General features: G+C 30.0%; 3 protein-coding genes and 1 long non-coding RNA gene across 5 annotated transcripts; 1 reads left to right on the top strand and 3 right to left on the bottom strand.

The window, feature by feature from the left end:
- The first annotated feature begins 4,233 nt into the window (after nt 1–4,233).
- On the top strand, nt 4,234–9,727 carry LOC105636430 (NAD(P)-binding Rossmann-fold superfamily protein). Its single transcript, XM_012219701.3, has 7 exons — nt 4,234–4,396; nt 5,294–5,396; nt 5,505–5,593; nt 5,795–5,850; nt 7,105–7,251; nt 8,871–8,996; nt 9,280–9,727. The coding sequence occupies exons 1-7, from the start codon at nt 4,293–4,295 to the stop codon at nt 9,558–9,560; spliced, it is 906 nt and encodes a 301-aa protein (XP_012075091.3). The 5' UTR covers nt 4,234–4,292; the 3' UTR covers nt 9,561–9,727.
- Nucleotides 9,728–14,080: 4,353 nt separating this feature from the next.
- Nucleotides 14,081–18,839, bottom strand: LOC149492795 (uncharacterized). Its single transcript, XR_016318842.1, has 3 exons — nt 18,714–18,839; nt 14,961–15,099; nt 14,081–14,445 (listed from the first exon to the last, which is right to left on the bottom strand). It is a non-coding gene; the product is annotated as an uncharacterized LOC149492795 (long non-coding RNA).
- Nucleotides 15,761–18,707, bottom strand: LOC110009761 (pentatricopeptide repeat-containing protein At1g08070, chloroplastic). The gene is given in 8 exon segments (XM_037640749.2): nt 15,761–16,790; nt 16,792–16,909; nt 16,911–17,000; nt 17,002–17,617; nt 17,620–17,794; nt 17,797–17,876; nt 17,879–17,931; nt 17,933–18,707. Coding segments are annotated over 8 exon segments (1,581 nt in total). The 5' UTR covers nt 18,025–18,707; the 3' UTR covers nt 15,761–16,433.
- A 1,790-nt stretch (nt 18,840–20,629) lies between the features above and the next one.
- Nucleotides 20,630–25,149, bottom strand: LOC105636431 (uncharacterized). Of its 2 annotated transcripts, none has more exons than XM_012219702.4 (6): nt 24,991–25,149; nt 23,597–23,789; nt 23,446–23,525; nt 22,694–23,091; nt 22,185–22,302; nt 20,630–20,914 (listed from the first exon to the last, which is right to left on the bottom strand). In XM_012219702.4, the coding sequence occupies exons 2-6, from the start codon at nt 23,669–23,671 to the stop codon at nt 20,881–20,883; spliced, it is 705 nt and encodes a 234-aa protein (XP_012075092.1). In that variant the 5' UTR covers nt 23,672–23,789; nt 24,991–25,149; the 3' UTR covers nt 20,630–20,880. The 2 variants fall into 2 exon arrangements, with proteins under 2 accessions (XP_012075092.1, XP_012075093.1); XM_012219703.4 differs by having other exon boundaries at nt 23,612–23,789.
- Nucleotides 25,150–26,265: the final 1,116 nt, after the last annotated feature.

Raw genomic sequence — 26,265 nt, 5'->3', positions numbered from 1 at the left:
TTACACATTTTATTTGAATATTAAATTTTTTATTTAAATATTTGGACGCTAGATACTAGATTATTATTATATGTCTAGATTATTATTATATGTCATTTTTTTGTTTACTTATTTATTTATTATTTTGATAGTTAATTTTTTTTGTCTTATTATTCTTTTTTTGAAACGGTTTTTTCGTCTTATTATTACTAGAATGGTAAGCTTGTTTATGAATATCACAAGGTTAATTATTACATAGTCACTTTATGCTCTTTCTTAGTATTATTAAGAAATAAATTCGAATCTCAATTTTATTTAAACGAAAATATTATACATTGATTTGAATATGGAAAATTTTAATAAATTTCCAATCCAACCTATCATGTACTGTCTCATCTCATCCTGTCTCGTCCTAATAACGAGATGGGATAGGACGAGATAAGATGAGACTAATTGATTATTGGACAGGACTAAGACTTTATTATTCTAGCCCCGAAAGTTTGGGATGGGACTAAAAATTTTATAATCCTTGTTCTGACAAGTCTCATGCACACCTCTACTAACATGTTGTGAACTGATTTAAAGTGCAACTGACAGTTATTTAGTTCTATATTAATTAACAAGATAACTTTTATATTCTGGATTTAACACATAAATATTGCATTCAACAAGCAGTTTTTATGCCTTGTATCTTGATTATTTTGCATACATTTTTTTAACACAAAAATACTGCAACTTTGTAGAATTTTTAACACATGAATACTACAACTTTGCAAAATTTTAAACACATATTTTGCATTTTTAACACATATATAGTGAAATTTAAACTGAATTTGAAGCAAATATGAATTAATATATTATATTTAAGTCCAAACTGATTTGACATTATATAACTAAGTATAAGGCTATTTTCTTTGGCAATTACCTATAGCTAAAGTGGCCTAAGAATAACCTATCCCAGCTTCCCTATTAAGACAACAGCAAAGATGACAATATAGAAATGAAGCATGCAACCACAAATGTCCTCAGACATCTTCTAAATCCTCAACCTTTCCAGAAAGCTTTCTTACCTCATTTTGCAGCCACATTAATTCATCTCTAAACTCTTCAGCTTATAGCCATTACTTCTTTCCCTCACTCCAAAATAAACAGAATCTACTGCATTCAAGCCACTCAAAGTTTCAGTAGCTTTGCATCAACCCAAGAGTGATCAACACAAGTTACTTTAATAATAACAGTACGACCTATTTTGGTTCCTTGCATCTTAAATATGCGAATCCTATCCCTCTTTCCACACTTGCAGTAGGTGTTGATGAATCTTCCCTCTACCTTATTGTTGGCAACACTTGAAGAAGACATGATAAAGATTAGAAAACAAATAACCCTAATCCTATGTTTTATAACCTCTTATAAGCCCAATGTAAAGAGTACTCTTTGTCTTTTAAAATTATTTTATCTCTCCTATTACTTCATTTAAATAAGCCAACTGAAGAAAATGAGTTTAATTTTGGATGAAAGGAGGTGAATGTGTGACGAACACATAATTTAGAAAGACATTCATTAGTTTTTTGAATATAGGAGAAGGTATGTGTTAGTTTGTTCACAATCTAGAGAGGTGGCTTTTTCCCAAAAATATAGATGTCTGTCCAACCCAAACTCTTTGGACAATCCAATTTTAAAACTTTCAATATGTTTTTCTTATACTCATTTGGTTCAATTTTGTTCCTCTCCTAATTTTAGTTTTAACGGATTAGACTCGAGTTTAAATTTCTCATCAAATCCAGAGAGAAAAAAAGGACAGAAAAAGAAAAAAGGGGTTGGTCTTGGTAAATATCAAGCCTAATAAAATGTGGAAGGGAAAAATAGAAAATAAGAAGGGAATGAAGCAAGAGTATGAATCCAAGTGAGGGATGGAATAGATAAAAAATATTTTAGCAAAAACTAAATATACTCCTTTAAATACTAAATTAAAATATATCTTTATTTTCCATTTTCATATTTTTTTATGTTTCATTCCACTTTTCATTTTTATAATCAAATGAAAGAACGAAAACATAATTTTTGTTTCATTTTGGGTTATATATTCTATCAACTTTATTCTATCAACTTGGAACTTTTATTATTTATGCTCGAAAAATTTGGCATTCAAGAAATTTGTATCTTTGGAACCAAGTGCTGCAATCAGATAATTATGTCCATCAAGCTGTGCAACAAAGTCTAAAATATTGACATTCTATAGTGACCATAATGTCACATGCCATGTATTCCCATTCAAATGAGAGCGATGTACCTCTATTTGGATCCTTTCAAAAAGGTCAATGATATTGCTTTTTGGATGGAATTCTATTTAAAAATCTTGGATATTCTAATTATGGTGCTATTTTTTAGGATTTGGAAGGAAGACTTCTTATGGCTTTCATAAGGTTACTTTAATGGACTTTCTAATTCTTCTTGAAGCTCAATTCTTCCGGTGTATATTGCATTGGATTGAGTTAAATTGGCATTCACCTGATTCAATCTTTGTTGATTCTTAAAATGTGTTGTTCTATACTATGTTAGATAATTCTGAATTTGGCTTGGTAATTGTGGATTGTAAGACAATTGCATTATGCAGGCAAAATCTAAGTGTTAGATGGGTAAAGAGGTAAGAAAATGTGATTGTCTACGCTTTTGCAAGGGCATCACATTCAAATGTCCGCATCAAAGTTTGGGCTTCATTCCTTTCTTCTTTTTCAAACTTTTATGTTGTTTAATCCACTTGATTTTTATCTTTCAAATATATATATATGGTTTTGGAATTTTCTAATTTTTTTCTATTTTGGTATCTAAATAGAAGAAATTTCAAATCAAACATTTAAAAACTATTAAAAGAGTTGCAATTATATGCATTTAGCTAGATTATTTCATAGACAAATTAAAATGGACTATAGATGATCTCAAATATAAACGTTCATTCATCTCTCTTTTTTTTAATTTTTGATGTCTTATAAGTCTTCTCTCTAAAAAAAATCTTACAATATTAAAAGAAAAGGAGAGAAAACAAATAAAAAAGAAATGTTACAATATAGTAAAGCAATTCAATAAAATATTTTATTTTAAATTTTCAAGAAAAAAATTCCAATTAAGTGCACTTAATTAGATAAATAATATTTAGTTATAAATGTTTTGCATCCCTATTTCAAAATAGAAAAAAAATTAAAACTTCAATCGTTAAAACGCTGTTTATTATAGTTGTTTGTTTTTAATTTTTTATTTATCAAAAACATCAAATAGTTTTAGTTTTTGGTTACTTTATTTTTTCAAAACTGTTTTTATTTTCTAAAATTATTTTTATTTTCTTTTGGTTCTGAAAAATTCTTCCAAATACTAAATTTCTCCCTTATTAAGCCATTAAAAATTAAAAAAAATTATAAAAATTCAAAAATTGAGACAAAATAATTAAAAATATTTCACTATTTAATTTTTAAATTTTAAAATTACAGTAACTATTGATTGATTATCATGTATACAATCAATTGTATAAAAATATAATCTCAAAGTATTATAATAAATAAATAATATTAAATGACATTAAATTTATATAAATAGAGAAAATAATAATAAATATAAAATTAAAACTAAATAAAAAATAAATAAAAAATAAAGAATTTTAATAGAGATAAAAAACTATCCAATTGTTTAATTCTAGATAAATAAATGACATTAGATTTATATAGATAAAAATAATTGTAATAATAATAACAACAATAGCTTTATGAAGATGAATCATATAAAAAATAACAAAGGAGGAATGTAAAATTAAAAATAGAAAACACAGTCCTTTTCAAAAAAAAAAAAAAAAAAAAGTAAACAAATTATATAAACCACTATTTAGAGTTTTATAAAATTTATATTTTTTAAAAAAATAAAGAAAAAAAATAAAACAATTTTAAGTAAATAAATTTATAACAAACGAAAAAACGAAAAACAACAAATTTATAACAAGTTTATAACAAACAAACACGTTTTATTTGTTTTCTAAAAACAACGAAAAACAACAAACTTAATAACAAACCGCACCTAAATTTATAATTAGCCATTTTATTTTGCGTGCAAAGTAGTGGACTAGCAGTTTACATTCTCATTTCAATTTTCTATTTTATTTCCAAACATAGCCTTATGTCATAAAACGACTGCGTTTAGTCCTATGAGGGTGCTTATGTCATCCTGCGTCAGTTATTATTATTATGGCGCAATACAAATATCACCGTTCCACGTTTAGCTCTTCTTCATCCCAAAGAAGGGGAACCAACCAGTTTGGTAGCTGGCTTGAAATGACGTCGTTTCCAGCTTCTTCTGCGATTTCCACTCTTGCCTCTTCTTCCTCTATCTCTCGAGCTTCCTTCCCAACTCAGGGGAATTCGCAGTTTCATAACCGGTAATCACTCTTTATGCTGTTATATATATATATATATATTTTTTAATTTATTAATTTGATTGAAATTGAAATTCAATTCATTCTATTTCTGAAGCTTAGTTGCTTCTGGTCAGTGATTACTCTTTTTTTTCTTTAATTTTCTAATAAAGAACTGTAATTTATCCCCATTTCTGTTATAAATAAAAAAAAAAGAACTGGAAAATTTTAATTTTACTAAGTTTGAGCAGTTGTCATCAAGCCATAGAAACTTAAAGCTTTTCGCTTTACATAATGTCTGGATCAGACGGATGAGAAATTCATTTCATTTGCATATGAATTTCATTTAAAAGTTGTTTATAAATGAATTCTCATGTTGGGTATCCCACTTATCAAATGTAGAATTCATTTGCAAAGTCTATTTGGTATTAGTTTAGAGTTGAGCAAAATTTGTTCTGTTAAGTAATTTAGATTCCATTTGGAAATTCTACTGAACTTGTACTATTTGGTTCAAGTATCATAATCTAAATATCCTTCCATAATGTCTTTGAGAGAGAAATCTTTTAATTGTAAATTATAGTGGAATGTGGCGTGAAACTACATGCTTCTATTTTTTTCATTGCCTTACACCGAACAACTAGGAGGAATGTGGGATAGAGTAGAAAATCATACCTGTCTAGTCTCTATCAGGAAGAGTTTTTATGACAGCCAAATCTTTTATGTCATGCGCAATTTGTAGCTGCTCAATTCACAACTTGTATCATAAGCCTCAGCAACAAGAAAATTAGCAGGAATTTCATAGATATTGATGTGGATATTGTCAGATTTTTCCATTTTCTAGTCTAATAATATTCTTCATGTTGTGCACATTGTGATTTGAATTTGAAATTGAAAGTGACATGCTTATTCATCTGCTTTCAGCTTGTGTAAGTTTCGTGTCAGGTGCAACTATGCACAAACAAGTGTAAAGGATGATTACAAATCTGCTGCAATTGATGTTGTTGCTGATGTGAAGACTGAACGGGTAGAAACGGCTGCGCTTATCACTGTCTTCTATTTTCTTGTGGAGAGCATTTTTCATCTTTGGGCTCTTCAGCTAAAAGAATCTTACAAGCATGCTTTTCATTAGTAGGTTGTAGTCCTAGGAGGCAATGGTTTTGTCGGTTCTGCAATATGTAAGGCTGCTGTATCTAAGGGCATAGAGGTTATAAGCCTAAACAGGTATGAGATATTCTTCAAACAATTGGCATACATGTTTATTTATATCTTTGTAGTTCTTGTGCTATTATTTGTTGTTACCCTGTAATCGTTGAATGTTAGTTTTGGATTTCTTGATGGCTAAGAAACTTCTCAAATTTTTTTGTCATCTTCTTCTTGTTTTTCCCCCCATTATTAGAAGCTGAAACTTTCATCATTCCTCAGGTCAGGGCGCCCTACTTACCCTGGTTCATGGGTAGATCAGGTTACTTGGATACCAGGTACATCCTATTCTTTATGCACTGTTGAATAGATTGCCAGTGTTGTTATAAAACCAATAGTAGTGATATATAAATTTTGTAGCTTTAGCAGATATATTGTGTAACAAGAACTGAGAAATGTAGTGATTTGTGTAGAATTGATGCAATAGCAGAGGAAGCAAGTGCATGAATACTGATTGTCATTTTTTGCTTCTAGTTTGGTTATTTTTCTGATGCAGAAATCCTCAAGAAAACAAGCAACTGGATTCTTCATTCCCAACCCTGCTATGACCAGTCTCAAAAGTCAATTCCTTGTGTATTTTGACTTTGTCAGACGAACTATTGTTTTGATTTGTTCCATTTGAAATTGAGATTGTTCAAAAGGAAACCTGATGTTTAGTTCTTTTTAATGCCTGATAAGCCTCAGAATCTATCTCAGAATCAGAAGGTTTAGGCGTCTACATGTTTTTTTGGTGACCTTTTATGGTTAACACGTAAGAGCAATGAAGTTAGTTCACAATCTATTCAACTCCTAGTGAAAATCATGTAGATATGTAAAATAATTGAAGGTAGATGATGCTGTTAACATTTTTCAGTAAATCTAGAGGAAAAAATGCATAATTATGTAAATTAATGGAGATTAGCAACTGCTACTGATTACTGTTCTTGTGATGTTGCAGCTGCTGCCTTTACAGTACCATAAAATCCACTAGCTTAATTTCAACCCCATTTTAAATTTTTTGGTATAAAATTAATGCCTTCCTGAGACACCAATTCTTCCCTATATCATTTTGAGGCAGTGATTGATTTACTCTTTCCTTGCCTCCAGAATCATTGACACCTGCCACTGCTCAGTCTTATCCATGTGGCCACAGCTGTTGTATCATGTAACTCTTCTTTTTGCATTTTCACCTCACGCTTTAACTGCCAGTTATGGATTCCATAGGTGCTGATTTGGGAAGTATTCCCTCAAAATTACAGTTACTTTTCTGATAAATGAACATCAAGAAAATTCAGGGAAGAATATGGAACAATGTAATCCAATTAGCTACATTCATCTTGTCCCGCACAGAGTAATCGGTTATGATTTATGACATTGGATTAAACTTTTAGCTTGATGTCTGCTTGTGAACACTTTGTGAGCCTTCAGAATGCCTTTGGAATGATTCTGAAAATGTTATATGCAGTCCATTCTATACTGAGTTTTAGCTTCCATTACATATGAATGATTTCAGTATAGACGTGATATGTTAAAGTTGTCTTTATATAATACAGGAGATGTTTTCTATGCAAACTGGGATGAAGTTCTAGCAGGTGCCACTGCAGTGGTTTCAACTCTTGGAGGTTTTGGTAGTGAAGAACAGATGCTAAAAATTAATGATGAGGCAAATGTTGCCGCGGTGAGTGCTGCAAAGGAGTTTGGTAAGAATTCTCAACTATAGGTGAACCAAAACTCAAGTCATTATCTTAATTGGCAATGATCTCATCTACTAGAATTTTGGTAAGAACTCTCAACTATAAGGTGAACCAAAAATCTAATCATTATCTTAATTGGCAATGATCTCATTTACTAGGAGGTAAGCACTCTTGTAACTCAGTTAACAGGTCACTTGTTGGCTCTGTGGTAAACACCTTTTAGAAGGACCAAAGACTCAAGAGGGTACACAAAAGTGCATTAGAAATAGATAGGTTTCATATGATATGCATGCTTAGCGTGCACCTTGTTGGTGATAACGGAAAAGAAAATATTACTGCTTTCTTCTTATTATAAATGAAAAATGTTTTTTTTTAGTTCACCAAGTTAGGGAGAACAATGTTTGCTAATGTCTTGTTATACATTGATAGTGAAACATCATATAATCAAAAGGTGCAAGCAGCAAAATCAGGAAACGGTGACTTAATAGTTGACAAACTGTTGTTAATGTGTGACGAACAATTGTCACCTAGTACTAAACCATTGCTGTCACTACAAGAAAAATGATGGTCTCATCATTTTGCTTATAGAGGGAGCATTATTCCCATTCTAAGTAGTAATTTTCAATATGACAATGAATGCATGATAACATGACTGTTTTGCCGACTTACAGAACTTGTAGGTCTGATTTAGTGTTACACTCGAATTGAATTAAAGATTAGTTTTTGAAACATGGCACAAAAGAAAGAAAGGAAAGGGTGTCATGAACAGTTCTGTATGTTTGGATGCTTGAACTTGTAAGAAGAAATATTTTAATGCTCCACTTTTAGCTAGTCAATGTTGAAGAAAGGATGGTAATAATTATTGGATTTGGACTATTACATCCTTATTGAAAAATATATATTTGTTACCTCAACTCATCATAAATGGCACTTGTGTAACAAGTTACAATAGAATTTCTCTGTGCTTGTATCATGGTACATGATGCTTCTAATGCCCTTCGCCTTATTCTTATTTTTTATGCCGTCGTATGGATGATTTATTTTGTTCTGTTGTGTGTGTAACTAAGATACAGTGGCTTCACTTATATTTGGTTTTGGAAAAGGAAAGTAATATAGAAGATAAATTGAAACTTGGTCTTGGGCATGTTATGCTGATGGCATAACTAATAGAGTTATTTCAGTTTAACTTATTGGCAATCGGTTGGAGTTAAAAGTTTGGAGCAAGTGTGGTAACTCGTATTGTATTTTAATGAATTTTCATCTTAAATTTTTCAATAGTTGAGACACTGAATAATTATTACAGTTATATGGCATAAAAGGAAGTTCTAGAAAAAAAAAATGTCTTCAGTAGGCACAATATACGGCAAATCATTTTAGGTCGATAACATTTATAACAATCATTAATCATTAATCATCTAATATACTGGTGAAGAGTCCTCAAATATAAATTTAGAGATGCCACCAGGCACCAGGTGACCAGGTCTTAATTCATTGTATTATATATATGCTGACATTGATTTGACTAACATCCATCAAAACTGCATTTGAATTAGCAGGTCATCTATTACCAAGAAAAATTTGAGCTTGGAGGTTATTTACATTTTTTCTTTTCTTTCCCTTTGCAGGAATTCCCAAGTTTATCTTGATCTCGGTGCATGATTATAATCTACCATCATTTTTACTTTCATCTGGATACTTCACAGGAAAGAGGAAAGCAGAGTCGGAGGTTCTTTCAAAGTATCCAAACTCCGGTACTACTTCTTGGCATTGCCTTAATGGCTCTAAGCATATGATTTTGAAGATGCATTCCTGTTGCATATAATGGCTTAGGACTATTGATGTCTTTCATGGGAAAAAAAAGTAAATGGATGTGATAAATACGATATGCATCTGAATAGAATTCTATGAATGATCAAGATTCTTTAAGTTGGAATATCAATTATGAAAGAAAAAAGGGCCATAAGTCTGACTAACGAACATTAACTTGTATCACTAAATGTGTTTATGACCGTTCTTGAATTTGAATGCTCTCAGGTGTTGTGTTAAGACCCGCTTTCATCTATGGAAAAAGAAGGGTTGATGGTTTTGAGATTCCTCTAGATTTGATTGGGGAACCAGTGGAGAGAATTCTCCGTGCTACCGAAACCTTCACCAAACCATTAAGTTCTCTTCCAGCATCAGATCTCATTTTGGCACCACCAGTTAATGTGGATGATGTTGCACTTGCAGTGATAAATGCAATAACAGATGATGACTTTTTTGGCATCTTTACTATAGAACAAATCAAGGAAGCTGCAGAAAAAGTGAAAGTATAATTAACCTTTGTAAATTGAACCAAGTTATAGATCATAAATCTCTTAATGAATGTATTGCTAGTGAACTCAATCTCAAACCTCTCGTGTGTATATCGATATTATAAAGGAGGTATGATGTCTTTCTAATAGTATTAAATTTTGTAGTCACAAAATTTTCCTCTGCAAAAGTTGCATGGTAGTTGAACTTTCATTTGGAATTGTTAAAAAAATAAAAAATTCTTTTGTACTGTATTATAAGTTGAGAAAGTTTCAATATTGAGGAAAATAAACACTCGTTTGACACTTGAGATCAATTGCTGGATTTTCATTTTTTTTTTAAAAAACAAAATAAATGGATTTTTAATTTTTTAAATTCCAATTATGTTATCAAGAATGTTCTGAACTTTAATGTTAAAGTGATTTAACGGGATGGGGATTACTCTTTCATTTAACTGTTAGACGAAGAGTGAGAGGATTCCTTTACATTGCGTTCTGTAACACAAATTTAAATGTTATTGCATTCTATTTTGATTTCTTTTTTTTTTTTATTGTGTAAACCACCAGTAATTTGGCTCGGGTTTAGTCAGAGTGAAAACTACTCACCCGAGAGCTCTATTCACATGCTTAATCTACATCGCCAATTGAGACTCAACTCGTAAGTTACTTTATTTGATTTTAAGAAATGTTAATTTAGAAAAGTGTATATATATATATATATATATATATATATATATATATATATATATATATATATATATATATATATATATATATATAAAAGGGAAGTTTGAAAAAAGGAGAGGTCAACTGACGACCTTTTTCTAAAGTGGATCTGCCGCTAATTATTTAGAGAATTAAATGCATGTATAACTGTCACTGGTGTGAATAATATATCTATTGTTCATTAGTATTTTAGAACGTGTGTTGCACGTGGACACTCGTTATTTTTATTTATCATATAATTTTACTTCTACTTAATTTATTTCAAAAGTTTATTATATGCATGATAAGATATTAAAAATTTTGAAGAGCTGTTGTATGATAAGTGATTTAGCCTTTTTCAGAAAACTGTCTCACCGCAAAGTTAAAATCACTACTTTTATTATTTTGAATGTTGGTAGTTTTAACATCATTGATGAAAATTCTGAACGTATTTTGTAATCTATTTGGTAGCAGAACTTCTTTGTAGACGGCGTTTTTCATGTATCTTGCATCCTTCATTTTTTTTTTCTTATCCGACTTTACAAGGACCTTTGTTGTGGACATTAACATCTCTCTTAATAGTGCCACATAGAGTTATCCGTGCAAGAAAACATTATGTGACCCACATTCAATATCGTTTGCCCCAGAGCTTTTTTTATTGTCATTGCAGAATAAAGACGGATTGAAAATTGCTTTCTCTTGAGACGGAATGGATATCTTTCATTTTCTACAAGCAAGAGAGGTATTCTAGGTAGCATACTTGCTTCCTAGAGTGTTGTTCAACTGTTATGGATTTCTTCGCTCCATTTTGGTTCTATTACACAGAAAATTCGTTATTTAAAAATTTCTCAACTATTATTGGAATAACATAAAAATGTTGCTCATCGATTTTCCGGTAATGAACCAGTTAAAAGCTGACATGGAGACACACAACAATTTCTACCATATAGAGAGGACTCACTCTAACCATTTACAAAACTTATGCGATTTGAGTGGAAACTCTTTTAATTTTATAATGTCATTCACTTGCTTCACTCTTCCTATAAAAGCGCGTATTTCACAAATCCCCAACAATATTATTGGTGGCACTCACATTCCTCTTTTTTTCTTTTTCTTCATTCTTTCACCGTTAATTCTTTTATCATTTCATTCTCTCTAGGTTTAATTAAAAAATCATCAAAAAATAATTTTATTAATAAAGAAGTAGAATTTTATTTAACTATGTGATTAATTTTATGGTGAGAGAAATATTCTAACATTAAGAATAAACATTAAAATTTTAAATTTTAAGTTTTATTAAATCTTTATTTACATTTTTTTTTTAAAATTTTCACAAGTATTTTTTCATCAATATTGGCTATTTTTCTTTTAAAAAATATAAATTAAATTTATTAATTCTCTAATATATCAATATTTAATTTACTTATTATCAATAAAATTTTTTTATTCAATTCTTCATAAACCATCAAATATTAATGTAGGAGCATATTATAAAAAGTGCAGTTAAAACTATATTAAATAATTTACTTTAATTTATGTAAAAATAGAAACAAACATATTATTTGGTAGAAACAGAGAAAATAATAATATAATAAGTTATTTTAAATTTCTTTTAGCAAACGCATGAATATTTTAATATATATAATACTATATACTGAACTTAATTCATTAAATTTTATTCTAAATTTCAACATAGGAGAGGAGAAATTAAATAAAATGTTTAATTTCATAAAAATATTTTTTCATTCTTTGTTTATATACTTTTGTATAAAAGAAAATGTTAAAATTGTGTATTTCAAAAAAATTTTTTTTTTTTTAATTCTTGTTCTTTCCATTTCATATAATGCAAAGACAGTGTGCACTTTATAATGACAGGAGTCTATAATTCTACCTTTTTAAGTGAATCTGTTCCAGGCTGAATACATCATTTAATTTTTAAACTTTGATAAAAAAAAATCTAGTAGCATCCTTGACTATAAAATCGATTTTGTGAAACCCTTAACTTCATTTTTTGTAAGTTCACATCTTCTTACACTAAAAATAGTAAACTTTAAGATTTTTTAACTTTTATATGTAAAATATTGATTTGATATTTGGTTAGTACAACTTTTGGAACATCAATTTTACATTTTTTAATTTTTTAATAAGTGTTTAATTGATCCAATTTTATAACTTGAAGTATTTAATAGGTCAAATAAAATATTTAATACGTACAATTTTATAAATTGAAACGTTCAACGGGTCAACAATAAAAATTGAGAGTGCCACAAAATTTTTTGCGAAAAGTACATGGGTAAATTTGTATCCAATTATCCGTACCATGATTACTTGTGCTAGGGGCATGCAAAAGAGAGGAAAATTATTTATTAATAATTTAAATGATGTGCAATCTTTTTACCAATTATTTAATGAAAAAAATATGAAAAAAATATTGATCTCTTCAGTGCTTCAGAAAGACAATTTGTCTTTCAAAGTAAAATATTGATTCTTCAGTGCTTCAGAAATTGATGTTGCTCGTAATAAAATTTAATTAAATTTAAAGTGTAAATAAAAATTAAAGTTCCCTATTATTTTATAACATAAATTAGCTAATTAAATTAAGAGAAGTTCGGTGTGAGCTAATTAAAAATAATTCTTCTAACATTTAGAAATTTATATTTATAATCAGCTATGTGAAGATCACTTCATGGCATAACAGCTAACATCTCAAGTCTCAGTCAGTGGACCATCTTCATCCTCATTACTAAAGCACCCAACCATATTTTTAGACCTCTATATCACCACCATTATGGACTTTCTTGGAGTAGGAGCCACTTGATGCACTTGGAGTGTCCAAAAACTAGGTCAAATAATGTTTTAGAAGTCAACAATAGTTAATTGTTAGGTACATGAACTGCATATCATTAGAAAAACTCTGAGGAAAGGAGAAAGAGAGGGCGAGCATTAAGTCGAGTCAAGTTCTACTTATCCAGATAAAGGTATACTTAAATTCAAGCTCAATCTAATTTGAAAATCAAGTTGGAACTATAACACTTTAGGCAAATTCCACATTGGCTAAATATAAGGTGGAAAAAATGTATATAAAGAATAGCAAACTTTAGACTAGCAAAATGCGTTCTGGGTCATGAGGTGATTCTAGCCCAGGAACAAATCCATGTGGATTGAGGTAAAGCAGATAATATTTTGTTAAGCCTAAAATGTTATAAGAACTCAATTTATTTATAATTAAAAATAACAAAAAGAAAACCCAAAATAGGCTAAAAATCCAATTCATTTATTAAACAAGTCCGGACAAACTTTTTTTCAAATAAGTCTCAAGTAACTCAAGAACCAGAGATGGTGTGACACTAACCATTAATAAAATTAGGTAAAAAGGGAAACAATGACAAATAAGCCATTAATTTTGTTAATTGACATGCACAATCAGGGAATCAACTATAAAAACTAAACCAAATTATAACTCCTACATTTTCTTCAAACCAAAGTGTGATGCATTTTTCTCAAATAATGACAAATAATTCTGGGAATAGTGCCCTATATCCATTTTTCACCATCCCATTGGAATTCCCATAGAAGCAAAAATTAGACACACAATGTACATTCAAAATCTTATGAATCAATAGGTCTAGAGTTGAGGCTCAAAATATCTGCCAACAAAATATCAAGTGTAAAAGTTTTTAAAGAGTGCAGTATGATGTCTAGCAAGTTCAATACTCAGGATAGCTTAAAAAAATGTTTTTGCATCTAATACAATCAATAGGTTTTCAATAATCATGATAAAATTCAATTTCCAATGGAGTATTGTGAGAACTTGAATTATGCTCAAATGCAACAACCGATTAAAAAATAAGCAATTAAAATAGATAAATGTCAATAAATTTTAAATAATTAGGGGGCTTAACTGGCAATTGCCATATATCTAGCATAGTCCCTTCTCCAACCCCGAATAAAATTTTCTTTTGGTGCAAAAAATCTAACCACTCTAAGCTATGTTCTCTGGCATAGATTCCCTAGCATCCTCGAGTTCTTGCTTTGTAAGAAGCTTGGGGGAGTGAACAAATCCTTCTGCATTAGTTGCCTGAACTGCATCCAAGTTTGCTTTCACTGAGAAATGGGTTTCGAGAGCCTCTAGGGTTCTCTCAATGAAAACTGATCTTGGAATATACTCCTTCATTCTACAGAGAAATTCATTGTGATTTCTTGCCTACAGGATAGAGCAAAAATGTAAACTTCATACACCAGCTTAGTAATTAATGCAGTTAGGCAATGTTTGATGCAGTTAATGCTTTCAGTGTGTATACATGAAAAGTACGTGAAAAGTAAAAGTAAAAAAAATAAAAAAATAAAAATAAAAAAAGGAGAAAAGAAGATTATCTAGTTAAGAGAACAATGTGTAAAATACAATTACTCTCTCTCATTTCTGCTTGCAACCAATTTTCTATGTTACACAAATAATTTTCAAGAAAAAACAGATCACATTATCTCAATGTGAGTATTCACAGTAACACGCTAAATACAATTTGACCGATCACTGTAAATTTTTTACTTTTGTCAATCTCAGTAATAATACACTTCTAATGTTTTATGTATTAGCAATGAAAGCAAATGAAATAATTGATAAATCACATTACTACAGGATTCATAAAACTTTTAATAAAAATATTGTCTTATCGAAGAAAGATAATAGAGGAAACAAAATAACAACTTATAGATCTGTACTTGGGAGCCCGAGCAGGTAGCTTGAAGTAAGCCATGTTCTTAACATCATAATCCCATAACAGGGAAGTGTGGTGCACCCACCGACTTTTTATTATAGATTGAGCATTTCCACCAAACTTGTGATTACCGAACACATAATCTGCACAAAATTAGAAGTCGTAAAAAAGCTATAAAAAATAAATGTAAAACAGATGACACATTTATGCAGGAACTTTCAGATGAGAATTGCAAAGTGCTCAAATGGCCTACTGAGTAATGATAAAACAAATTCTGCTTCAAGTATCAATGAAAGAGCAAACTTAAAATGTTTATCTACAGATCTATAATTGAGTGAGAAACAACATTAAATTTTATGGCATAGAAGTGCACTGAGATTTAGATATAATAGCCAACATTAAATTTCAGCAGTGTATTCTTCTGGGGCTAGAACAAACACCCCGTACCTGGAAGATCGATCAACCATGACCTCTTGAAAAATCAGCAGTGTATCTACAGATCTATAATTGAGTGAGAAACAACATTAAATTTTATGGCATAGAAGTGCACTGAGATTTAGATATAATAGCCAACATTAAATTTCAGCAGTGTATTCCTCTGGGGCTATCAGCAGTGTATTCCTCTGGGGCTAGAACAAACACCCCGTACCTGGAAGATCGATCAACCATGACCTCTTGAAAAATCGATCAACCGCGAGCATTATCCAAGCACATCCTTTAGCTAGGGCAATCCCACGATAAAGTCCATGGATATGCTTTCCAGTGGTTGGCTTGGGATGGGAAGTGGTTCTAACAAACCTATTGGTGATGACTTACATAAAAAATGTTATCATGGCATAATAGTTTACCAAAAAATACACAAAACCATTTACACAGTTTAAACCATAGGTATATGTGTTTCAGAGTTTTATTTTTTATTTTTGTTTATCATTCTTTGAATATAATAGTGCAGAAATAACTGATGCAACATTATCTCATCAGAATTTATCATGCGGTTAATTCAAGTTATTCAACTCAGTAAATACTTAAAATAAAATGTTGGACAACTAATATCCACATAAAAGTAAGATATATGACCATATTTATTGAATTATAATATTCAAATTATAAAATTGGTATCCTAAACTCTTTTGGACTTTGTTCGGTTTGCAGAATGGAATAGTTGATGAGTGCCCAATAAAATAATTCTTTTCCACTCTTCATAAAGTTCATGTTTCCATAAATTTGAGAAATATTTGTTACAAAAAATAAACTATTACATATTTCGGATTTTCATCCAAACTTAAGGTTATAAAATTTCTATACCAAATGCCTTTCCACATCTAAATTTGAACTAGAACTATTATATTTCCTTCCTGTTCCATGCTATTTCATGAACTAAAGAAGATCATTTTGTTATTTGAACAAAATTCTGCACTGCAATCTGCAAAAGCTTTCATTGGATGAAACAACCGCAATCATCCTCTATATTTGAGCATCATCTGAATTCTAACTCAGATTCTAAATTATAACCAACCCATGCAGATTGCAAAGTCAATCCATCAACAATTCTACAGACCTCATCAATTGCAGGATGGAAAGTGTTGCCAACTAAAAACCTATGCACTTGATTTTCCAACTCTATCCAACTATATACAGCTATTTTCTGCACTTTCTTATCCTTCATTAAGATTCGCACTTCCAAAGCTTCTTGCCATCTCACCACACTGGCATATATATTAGAAAGTTGGACATAGTTTCCAGAATTCTCAGGCTCTATCTCCATTAACTTCTCAACAAAGAGCTCAGCAAGCTCTACATTCAAGTGTGTTCTAGAAGCACCCAGTAAAATCACAATAAATCACAATATTAGGCGGAATTCCCATGCTACATATGAACTCATAGGCTTCTTTTAATCTTCCTAATCTACAATAGAGGTCTACAATACATGCAAAATGTTCTATTTTGGTGTGATTCAATATTTAATTTCATGCTTTCAAAAAACTCAACATCTAATTCAATAAGTCCAGCATGAGTGCAGTCTGTCAATAACCCAACAAAAGTTGTCATTTGGCTTCACGTCATCAACTTTTTTCATTTTCTGGTAAAGAGATATCACATCTGTTGCGAAGCCATTAACAGCTAGACCTACAATCATCGAGTTTCAACTAACAATATCTTTTGCAGGCATCCGAAAAACTTCACGAGCTTTACTTATATTTCCTAATCTTGAATAAATACTCACTAATGCAGAAGCCACATAGACATTTGACAATAAATCTTGACTCTCTATGTAACTTCCTATTTGGTTACCACTTTCAACTGAGCCTACTTGTGCACAAGCAGATAAAACACTAACAAGCATCACATCATTAGGTTTAATTTGATCACTTCTCATGCATTCAAAAAACTCTAACACCTCAATTGAACTCCCATTTTGAGCATAACCAGCAACCATAGTGCTCCATATAACAATATCTTTCCTATCCATCCTATCAAACTCTCCCCAAGCTTCATCCACAGCCCCACACTTCACATACATCTCTAATATTGCTGTTGAAAGAATCACATTCACGCGAAAATCATTACCATCAATAAAATTCTCACTTATTAATCCCATCTCTAGATCTCCAAACTTAGCACATGTCGAAAGCAGCATGACCAAGGTAATTTCGTTAGGAAATATTTTTCAGCCTGCATTCTTTCAAAAATCTTCAAACCGTTGTAAAGATGCCCATTGTGTGCATAACAAGAAATCATGGCATTCCACGAAACAACAGTTCATTCTGTCATTGAATCAACTAGCTGCAGTGCAGCTATAATATCACCAGCCCTTGAATGCCCAGAAATCAAACAGTTATGTAAGTATTTGGATCCTGCATTAACATCCCATAAAAAATCTTCCTTCCAGAACCCAACTCACCATTCTTGGAATAAAATCCATCATTGCAGTTTGAAAATAAACATTACAATCAATCCCATAACTTAAAATCAAAACGTTTCCCCACATCAATCGCCAGAAATGAAGAGCATGCTTTAATAACAGGAAGAGATGTGAAAAAATTCAATCCGATATTCTTATGGTGCATTGAAACAAATGCTTATACAGCTTCTATATGCAAAGAAAGTGTAGTGTAAGCAGAGATGAGAGAATTACAGAGAAATGGATCTGGGTGAGGAATTTGATCAAACAATTGGCGTAGACTTGTAAATGAATGATAAATTTAGGAGATTTTTAAACAGAAACGGAGCAAGAGTGGGATGTCCTGTGAGTATGAGAAACTGTATTTGCTTTAACTGATTTATGAGTAGCGGTAAGTGAAGCAAAGTAATCAAATTCCACTCCATGTAGACATGTAAATGAGTACAGACAAGAACACTTGTAGAGCTAGCCGTTGACGATCACTAGTACGGTGGTGGCATGAATTTCAGTTTTAACGATGGTATAAACAAGTGAAAAATTTCAGATCAAAATTGAAATTTCTTAATAAAGTCATTTTAGAACACAAAGATTGCAAGGCCAAGGCAAACCTGAACAAAACATCATATCAAAACTGTTGGACACTATCAAGATCAAACAGAGCAACAAAAACACATCAATTCAATCAAACCGAACTCATAATACTAAAATTCTTCAACAACAGAACAAAACTTTTTACGCAAGTAGCAAAACACAAAAAAAAAAAAAAAACATGTGGGATCTCGGGAAAAAACAGATTAGGACATTTCACTCAAATCATTTGAGAAGGTAAGAGCAAACAAGATATAGGTTACTTACCCGATTCGTATGCAGAGACAGCAGAGAAGAGAAGAGAATGTAATGGAGGTCTCTGCCTAAGCTCACGGAAAAATTTTGTTCCGCTGTTCTTTTGGAGAAAGGGACGTGTTTTTTTTTAAAAGTTAAAAGGGTAGGTAATAGAGTAAAAAAAAAAAAAATGAAAAAAAAATTATATTTTATTTTTTGTAAAGAAGTAACGGAATGGATAAAATTAATATTTTCACAAAAAATAATAGTACATAGCAAATAAAAAAAAATTATAGATAATTGCAATTTTTTAAATTAATTTTTTAATTATGTTTTAATTATGCTCTCAAATTTTCATTTCTATTTTTAATGCTACGTTTTTTTTTTGATAAATATAAAATTTGCATTTCGTGTTTTTTATTTTATTGCTTTTTGCTATAAAAAATTATTAAACATATAAAGCTGTACTTTTTAAAAAATTTCTCAAGTTCTACCTATTAATTAATACGATTTTTAACTATTTACAAATTATTAAGTAATTAAATTATAATATTATATAAATTGAATGCATAAAAGTAAAATTGTCTAGTAGTAGCAAAATGAATTAAAGCCATAAAAGTATAATTGTCTATCTGCAGCAAATTCGCATCACTGTATTTAAAAAAGACATTAAAGGAGTAAAAGAAGGGAAAAAGGGGACAACGGTCATAGGCATTATTATTTTTTAGTTAAAATGGCAATAATGTAATTAAACAATAATAAAAGGACTAAATGGTAAATATATTGTTATTATACATTTAGGCGGCTGCTCATATAATCTATGAGTCATCAAAATAAATATGAAGAAGAGTAGTTTGACACTATTTTCAAGCAAATACATAATAAATACATAATACTAATAGGTTGAATAGCTCAAAATTATTTATTTGAATATGATTACTTTTAAAAAAAAAATATTCAATTTAACTGTATTTTATTATTTGATATTTTGTAAAAATATTCATACGATAATTATATATTAGGTCAGAAATAAATTTTGGACACGCAAAACAACTATTAATGAACATTAATCAGATAAAACATCATTACTAAATAAAACTAAATTTATTATCTACCAATCCTTTAATTCACTTGAAAAATTAACAACTTTTGATAAAAAGAAAAATTTTAATTCAAAGTTAAACTTGATTTAGGATCTGTTCGGTAAATTTAGCTGTTTTCATAGTTATTAGCTCTGTTTTAATAGCTATGAGCTGTTTTACTAGTGGTTGGCTGTTAAATATTAATTTAATATAAAAATGTTCGGTATAAATAACTATTTGATTAACTGTTTAATATAAAATGACAAAAAGGTATTAAAGCGAGGAACAAGGTGAAGTTAAGTAATGAGTATAAGTAAAGTAAAAAAATTATAAAACGCTAAATATCAGGATACGCTATAATTAATTAAAATAGTATTTCAACCCTATCAAAACACTAAATACTACTTCAAATACTAGTGCTGAACAGAGTCCTAATCAAACTTATCGAGCATGCACTTACTTTATAGCATTCAATAAAGAGAAAAGTTTAGGAAGAAAAGGAGAGGTGTTTGTTTATGCTTGTTTTAGTGAAATTTTTTCTCTCTTACCATTTTTGTTTAAAACAAAATTTGATGTTTAAAAATTACAATTTATACACAGCTAAATTATTTTAAAATGGAAGTCATAATGCATACAACAAAAATGAAAAGCTCCTCTTGATTATGGTGCGTACAACAACTTTTTAAAATAATTTAGCGGTGTATAAATTGTAAAGAGGTAACCCATATAACGGATGAACGCTATCGTAGAATTTAGCGGTGTTCCTCTTGACTATAAAAAGTAGAATTTAGTGTAATTATGTTCAATTCTATAGAATTGAAATTTACATTTTTTTTCATTCCAAACACAAAAATATGGATTTCTAAATTAATTCCACAAAATTTTATGTAATTCATTTATTTCAAACAAGAGATAAAATAGCTAATTTTGGCGAACACAGACTCTATGATTGCCAAGTTTAACAAAGTTTAACAAAGCATTTGCTTGCATACAAAGTTAAAAACCTCACATGCAGCTTCTCCAAAGTGTAATTTTGAATGAATTGCCAAAACTTGGTCCTGCAGTGAAAATCCCAACATGCAGCTTCTCTAAAGTGCAACAAATCGCCTATACCAATATCATTTCTTCATAATAGATTGCTCTGTCAGATACCTATATAAGAATGCAAGTCCCAAAAAAATTAGATAGAGCACAATTGGATGTATATATATTCTCGAATATCAAAATTCCATATAAGAAGCAAAAATACATCAACTTTCATCTTTAAGTGTACAAGGATAGGGTTCTTTTGGACCTGTTTTTCAGTTCTTTACTGGGGCTTCAACACAAATATCTAATCCCAGCAAAGCACTCCCAAAATGAAAAAGAGAGGAAACAACGAAGAACTAAACTATTGGGATCGGCTAAATTGGTAAATTGAGTTATAATCTCAGATGAAGATCAGGGGTTCAGAACCTATACACGTGTGAACAAGAATTTCATATCAGAGAGATTAATGATTTATGCCATTCTTTTTTTTTTTTTTTATTGGTTCATTCTCCCAAACCCTAGATGACTTACAGGCCATATTTTATAATTGAGCCGAACTGAGCCAAGCTGAATTTTATCATCTGTTTGCGCTTGCCTCATGATATAAGTTTCAGATTTAGACTCAAGGTTGGCTTATTTGTTAAGTAGACGCAAGTTTTGCATATTGCAACTCTAAATCATGTATGATGCATTTGTTAAGAAACCTATAAGCCAAAATCAAACCAAAGTAATATTTTGATAAACTGAAGTTGTAAAAAAAAGTTGCACTGGTAAGGGGGAAAACTATTTATTTCATAAATCATAATATAAATGTTATTTTCAAGTTTCAACACTTTGTGTAATAGAATGTGTAATTGTTAAACATTACATTTAAGTATACTATATAAAACTAAAAAAAAAAAAAAATAAAATTATTTTCTATTCAATTTTCTTTTTAAAAAATAATTTAAAATATTTCTATAATTATTATAAATGAAAAACATTGAGTTTAAATTCAAAATCAAAATACGACAAAATTCACATATGAGATGGTTCATAGGCCAACTAAGTAGCCTAAACAAGCTAAAGCTTACCAAGGTTGAGCTCAGATCATTCAGTAGTCAAGCCTTAAAGGTAACTGTAGCTCAACTCATGAAAAACGAAGAACATGCTTTTATGAACCCAAGCTCCATGGAGCCTGTGCTCATATGCAGCTCTAATAAATATAAATACTCTATCCCAACTCTTAAAAATTGAGGAAGTTTTGCATCAAACATTAAACTCATTGCATTTAAATTACATATTTACCCTGAAAAGCCCCCTGCTCTGACTAGATTATGTTAGCCAGAATCATACAGAACAGTAATACAGAAAAAAAGAACCATAAGGAGGAAAAAGAACTGATATAACTTACTTGCCAGTGTAGAAGCCAGCAGAGTACCATGCATTTAAAACAACACTGAGATCAGTTTCAGAGTTGGTGCTTTGTGCTACTTTTTCCTCACTGCCTTTCCCTTTTTCCTTCTCTTTCTCTGTAGGTGCATGGGAGAACGCTAAGAGCTTGTTTGGTATAAATTTCATAAAATTTTCTAGAATTCATTTCCAAATTCATAGTTACATGTTTGGTATAAAAGAAATTCATTAGCAATTCTAATTTTTAATAATATATGCTTGAACAAAATTGATAAAATTTGCAAATGACTCTAGACTGAATAAGGGTACAAGCTATTAAAACTAATGGATTCTAATTTGAAGCTAGTAAAGCTACAAATGTAAAAATGTAAAAATGTAAAACGAATCATATAGGTAATCAAACATGAAAACTCATCACCAATAAAGTGAGTTTCATACGATTTATTTAAAATAATATGTAAATAACAAAACAGATATTCAAGAAAAGGCATTTCATTTCTTGATGCTTACCTAGTGTGTTTATAGAGGATATTGCTCTTTCTGCAGCTCCCATTGCTGTTTGGACAATGTCGACATCTATGAGATTGGGAGGGGCATGCTTTGTGGGACCCTCAACAGCAGAGGAATAATAAGGACATGTTCCACCCAAGGAGCAATGAGAAACATAGGGGCAACAACATGAACACGCAACGCTTGACATATGTTGAGAGTGTTGGTAGTCATAAGAACCAAGTTGCTGGAGAATCCTTTGTCTCTTCTCCTCCACATCATAGTACTCAGCAAGTAACTGGTTATAGTCAGACTCAGTGACTGCTTGAACCTGTTGTTGGCTACTTGATGAATAATCTACACAATGATTTTCATCAACTCCTAATTCGCTAGCAACATTGGTCTTCTCATCTGCATCTCTACATTTCAAAATTTAACCAGCAATACAAATGAACCTATTCACTAGCACTAGGCACTCCATATATAGCAATTTCATACTTATGAATGAATAACGTTGATTTCACTTTCTTGAATTCAATTCTATCAAGTTCATTTATACCCAATTTGGTGCTAGTGTTTCATGTAAATGAAGTCCAAAAAATTTACTCATACAAATTTCAATTCTATATAAGTCAATATAACTAAACTAAATTCTCTTCATTTTGCAAATGAATTCTACACTTGAAGTTCATTCATACAGCAAGCACAACAAAGTAACACTAATAGATGTATAGTGGTAAAATTGATTATAAGAATGGTTATAACTATGTTACCTTGTCTCATGAGCTTGAGTTTGATTGGTAATGGCAGAGGCATCAATGGAAGTATCTTTGCTTTTCTTTCCATGCATTTTCTGCAACATTTTAGAGATATAATGAAAATCAAATCGCAAATCCAAGTTGGAAATGAAAGCTAAAACAAAACCTTGTACTGGCATACGGCATCATCGAAAGCCTTGATAAGAGCTGAATCATCCCATAATTCTCCTTCTTTCCCCATGTTCAGATTACTTTCTTTCTCCGAGTCAAAACCCTTCTTCTCGAAGCATTGGCAAACTCTACTATTAATGTATTGCTTTCTATGAGTCAGATGGACCGCCCATTTATGTCCATCCAGCCTAGCCCACATAATGTCAAATACAGGATAAAACATAATAATAAAGAGAGAATTGTAAATACAGGAATAATCTTTTACCAAAAAACACACGAAACCATTTACACAGTTTAAACTATAGGTACATGTGTTTCAGAGTTTTATTTTTGTATTTTTTTATCATTCTTTGAATATAATAGTGCAGAAATAACTGAGGCAACACTATCTCATTAGAATTTATCATGTGGTTAATTCAAGTCATTCAACTCAGATAAATACCTAATGTAAAATGTTGGACAACTAATATGCACATAAAAATAAGATATATTACCATATTTATTGTATTATGATATTGAAATTAGAAAAATGGTATCCTAAGCTCTTGTGAACTTTGTTCAGTTAGCAGAATGGAACAGAAGATGAATGCCCAATAAAATAATTATTTTCCACTCTTCATAAAGTTCGTGTTTCCATAAATTTGAGAAATATTTTTTACAAAAAATAAACCATTACATGCTTTAATAACAGGCTGTAAAACAATTCAATCGGATATTCTTATGGCGCATTGAAACAAATGCTTTTACAGCTTCAATATGCAAAGAAAGTTTAGGGTAAGCAGAGATAAGAGAATTACAAAGAAAGTGATCCGGGTGAGGAATTTGATCAAACACTTGGCGAGCATAGTCGATGAATGATAAATTTAGGAGATTATTAAATAGTAATGGAGCAAGAGTGGGATGTCTTTTGATTATGAGAGAATGTATTTGCTTTAACTGATTTATGCGTAGCGTTGAGTGAAGCAAAGTAATCCAATTCTCCTCCATGAAGACATATAAATTAGTACGGACACGAAAACTTAGTGGAGCTAGCCGTTGACGATCGGTAGTACGGTGATGGAGGGAATTTCAGTTTTAAAGATGGTATAAACAAGTGAAAGATTGAAATTTCTTAATAAAGTGGAACACAAAGACAGCGAGGCCAAGGAAAACCTGAACAAAACATCATATCAAAACTATCGCACTCTATCAAGATCAAAATGAGCTACTAAAACACATCAATTCAATCAAACCGAAATCATAATACTAAAATTCTTCAACAACAGAACAAAACTTACTGAAAGTAGCAAAACACAGAAAAAACATGTGGGATCTCGGGAAGAAACAGATTAGGATATTTGACTCAAATCATTTGAGAAGGTAAGAGCAAAGACGATATAGGTTACTTACCGTATTCGTATGTCGACAGAGGCTTCTGTTAACAGGGAAAAACAATGCAGAGACAGCAGAGAAGAGAAGAGAATGTAATGGGGGCCTCTGCTTCAGCTCACTGAAAAGTTTTGTTCTGTTGTTCTTTAGGAGAAAGGTGCGTTTTTTTTTTTTTTTTAATATATTCTTTAACTCTTTTATTATTTTTTCACTTTTAACTCTTTTATTATTCTTTAACTACATTTTTGCCCTAACTTAAATAATTATTCGTTTAAAATTTTTTAAATTAATTTTTTAAATTTATATAAGTAAAACTTAATATGAGTTTTGCATTGCATTTTTAACTCATAATTATAAATAATTTAAATAGTTAATTTTATAATATATGAAATTGATGTATCATTGGTTTATATGTAAAAAGTTATTAATGACTAATTTTTTTTCGTTAATTTATTTATTATCTTCTCTATTAACGTGGAAACCATTAGAATTTAAAAATTTTGGTAGTTTACACATACACATTAATGTTGATATTAAGTATTATTAATGTTAATATTAATGTTAATATGTGTATTTATAATAAATAATTATTCATTAAATATCAATTATTAAGTGTCAATAATAATTTTTCAAGCAAATTAAAGATTAATATTATAAACATATATAAAGCTCTACTAATACTATTTAAAAAAATATTTATTTATTCTTTTATTAGTCCAATCAATAAAATAATAATATTTGATATCTTATTCAAACCCAAGAATAATAATATCCATATAAATTTATATTTTTATGACTTTTTTTGTCCAAATTGACTCAAATTAAAATTTAAAGATAAAAATTAATAAATTAGTTTTAATTTCATTTATACAAATTGCCTATTTTCATTGAGAAATATTATATATCTAAATAGATTCACATTAAAAGACTTTTACTTTGTATATATTCACATTAAAAAACATTATAGATAGATAAATATTAATTTTTACTCAAAACAATGAGTTGTAAAATTATAAGGAGTAACTTACTTAAAATATTAATTTCAATATTTCATCAATAATTTGATTAATTATTATCGTTATTTTTAAAAATATTTTAAAATTATTATAGGTTGACAATAAAATTGTATTGTTAAAAAATTTATAATAAAGTTGGCCAACTAAGACAAAACAAACATATATGAATTTTCAACTTGAAAAATGTATTTGTATTTGTGTGATAATAATAATTTTGACAAAACGCTACTAGAAATAACACAATCAAACTATAGAGATACTATTATGGTCATTTTATAAT

Source organism: Jatropha curcas, chromosome 11 (assembly GCF_041381405.1).
Source record: "Jatropha curcas cultivar XTBG-Jc1 chromosome 11, XTBG_Jcur_1.0, whole genome shotgun sequence".
Taxonomy (NCBI): domain Eukaryota; kingdom Viridiplantae; phylum Streptophyta; class Magnoliopsida; order Malpighiales; family Euphorbiaceae; genus Jatropha; species Jatropha curcas.
The sequence above is the reverse complement of the archived record's forward strand: the minus strand, read 5'-3'. Positions and strand labels throughout refer to the sequence as shown.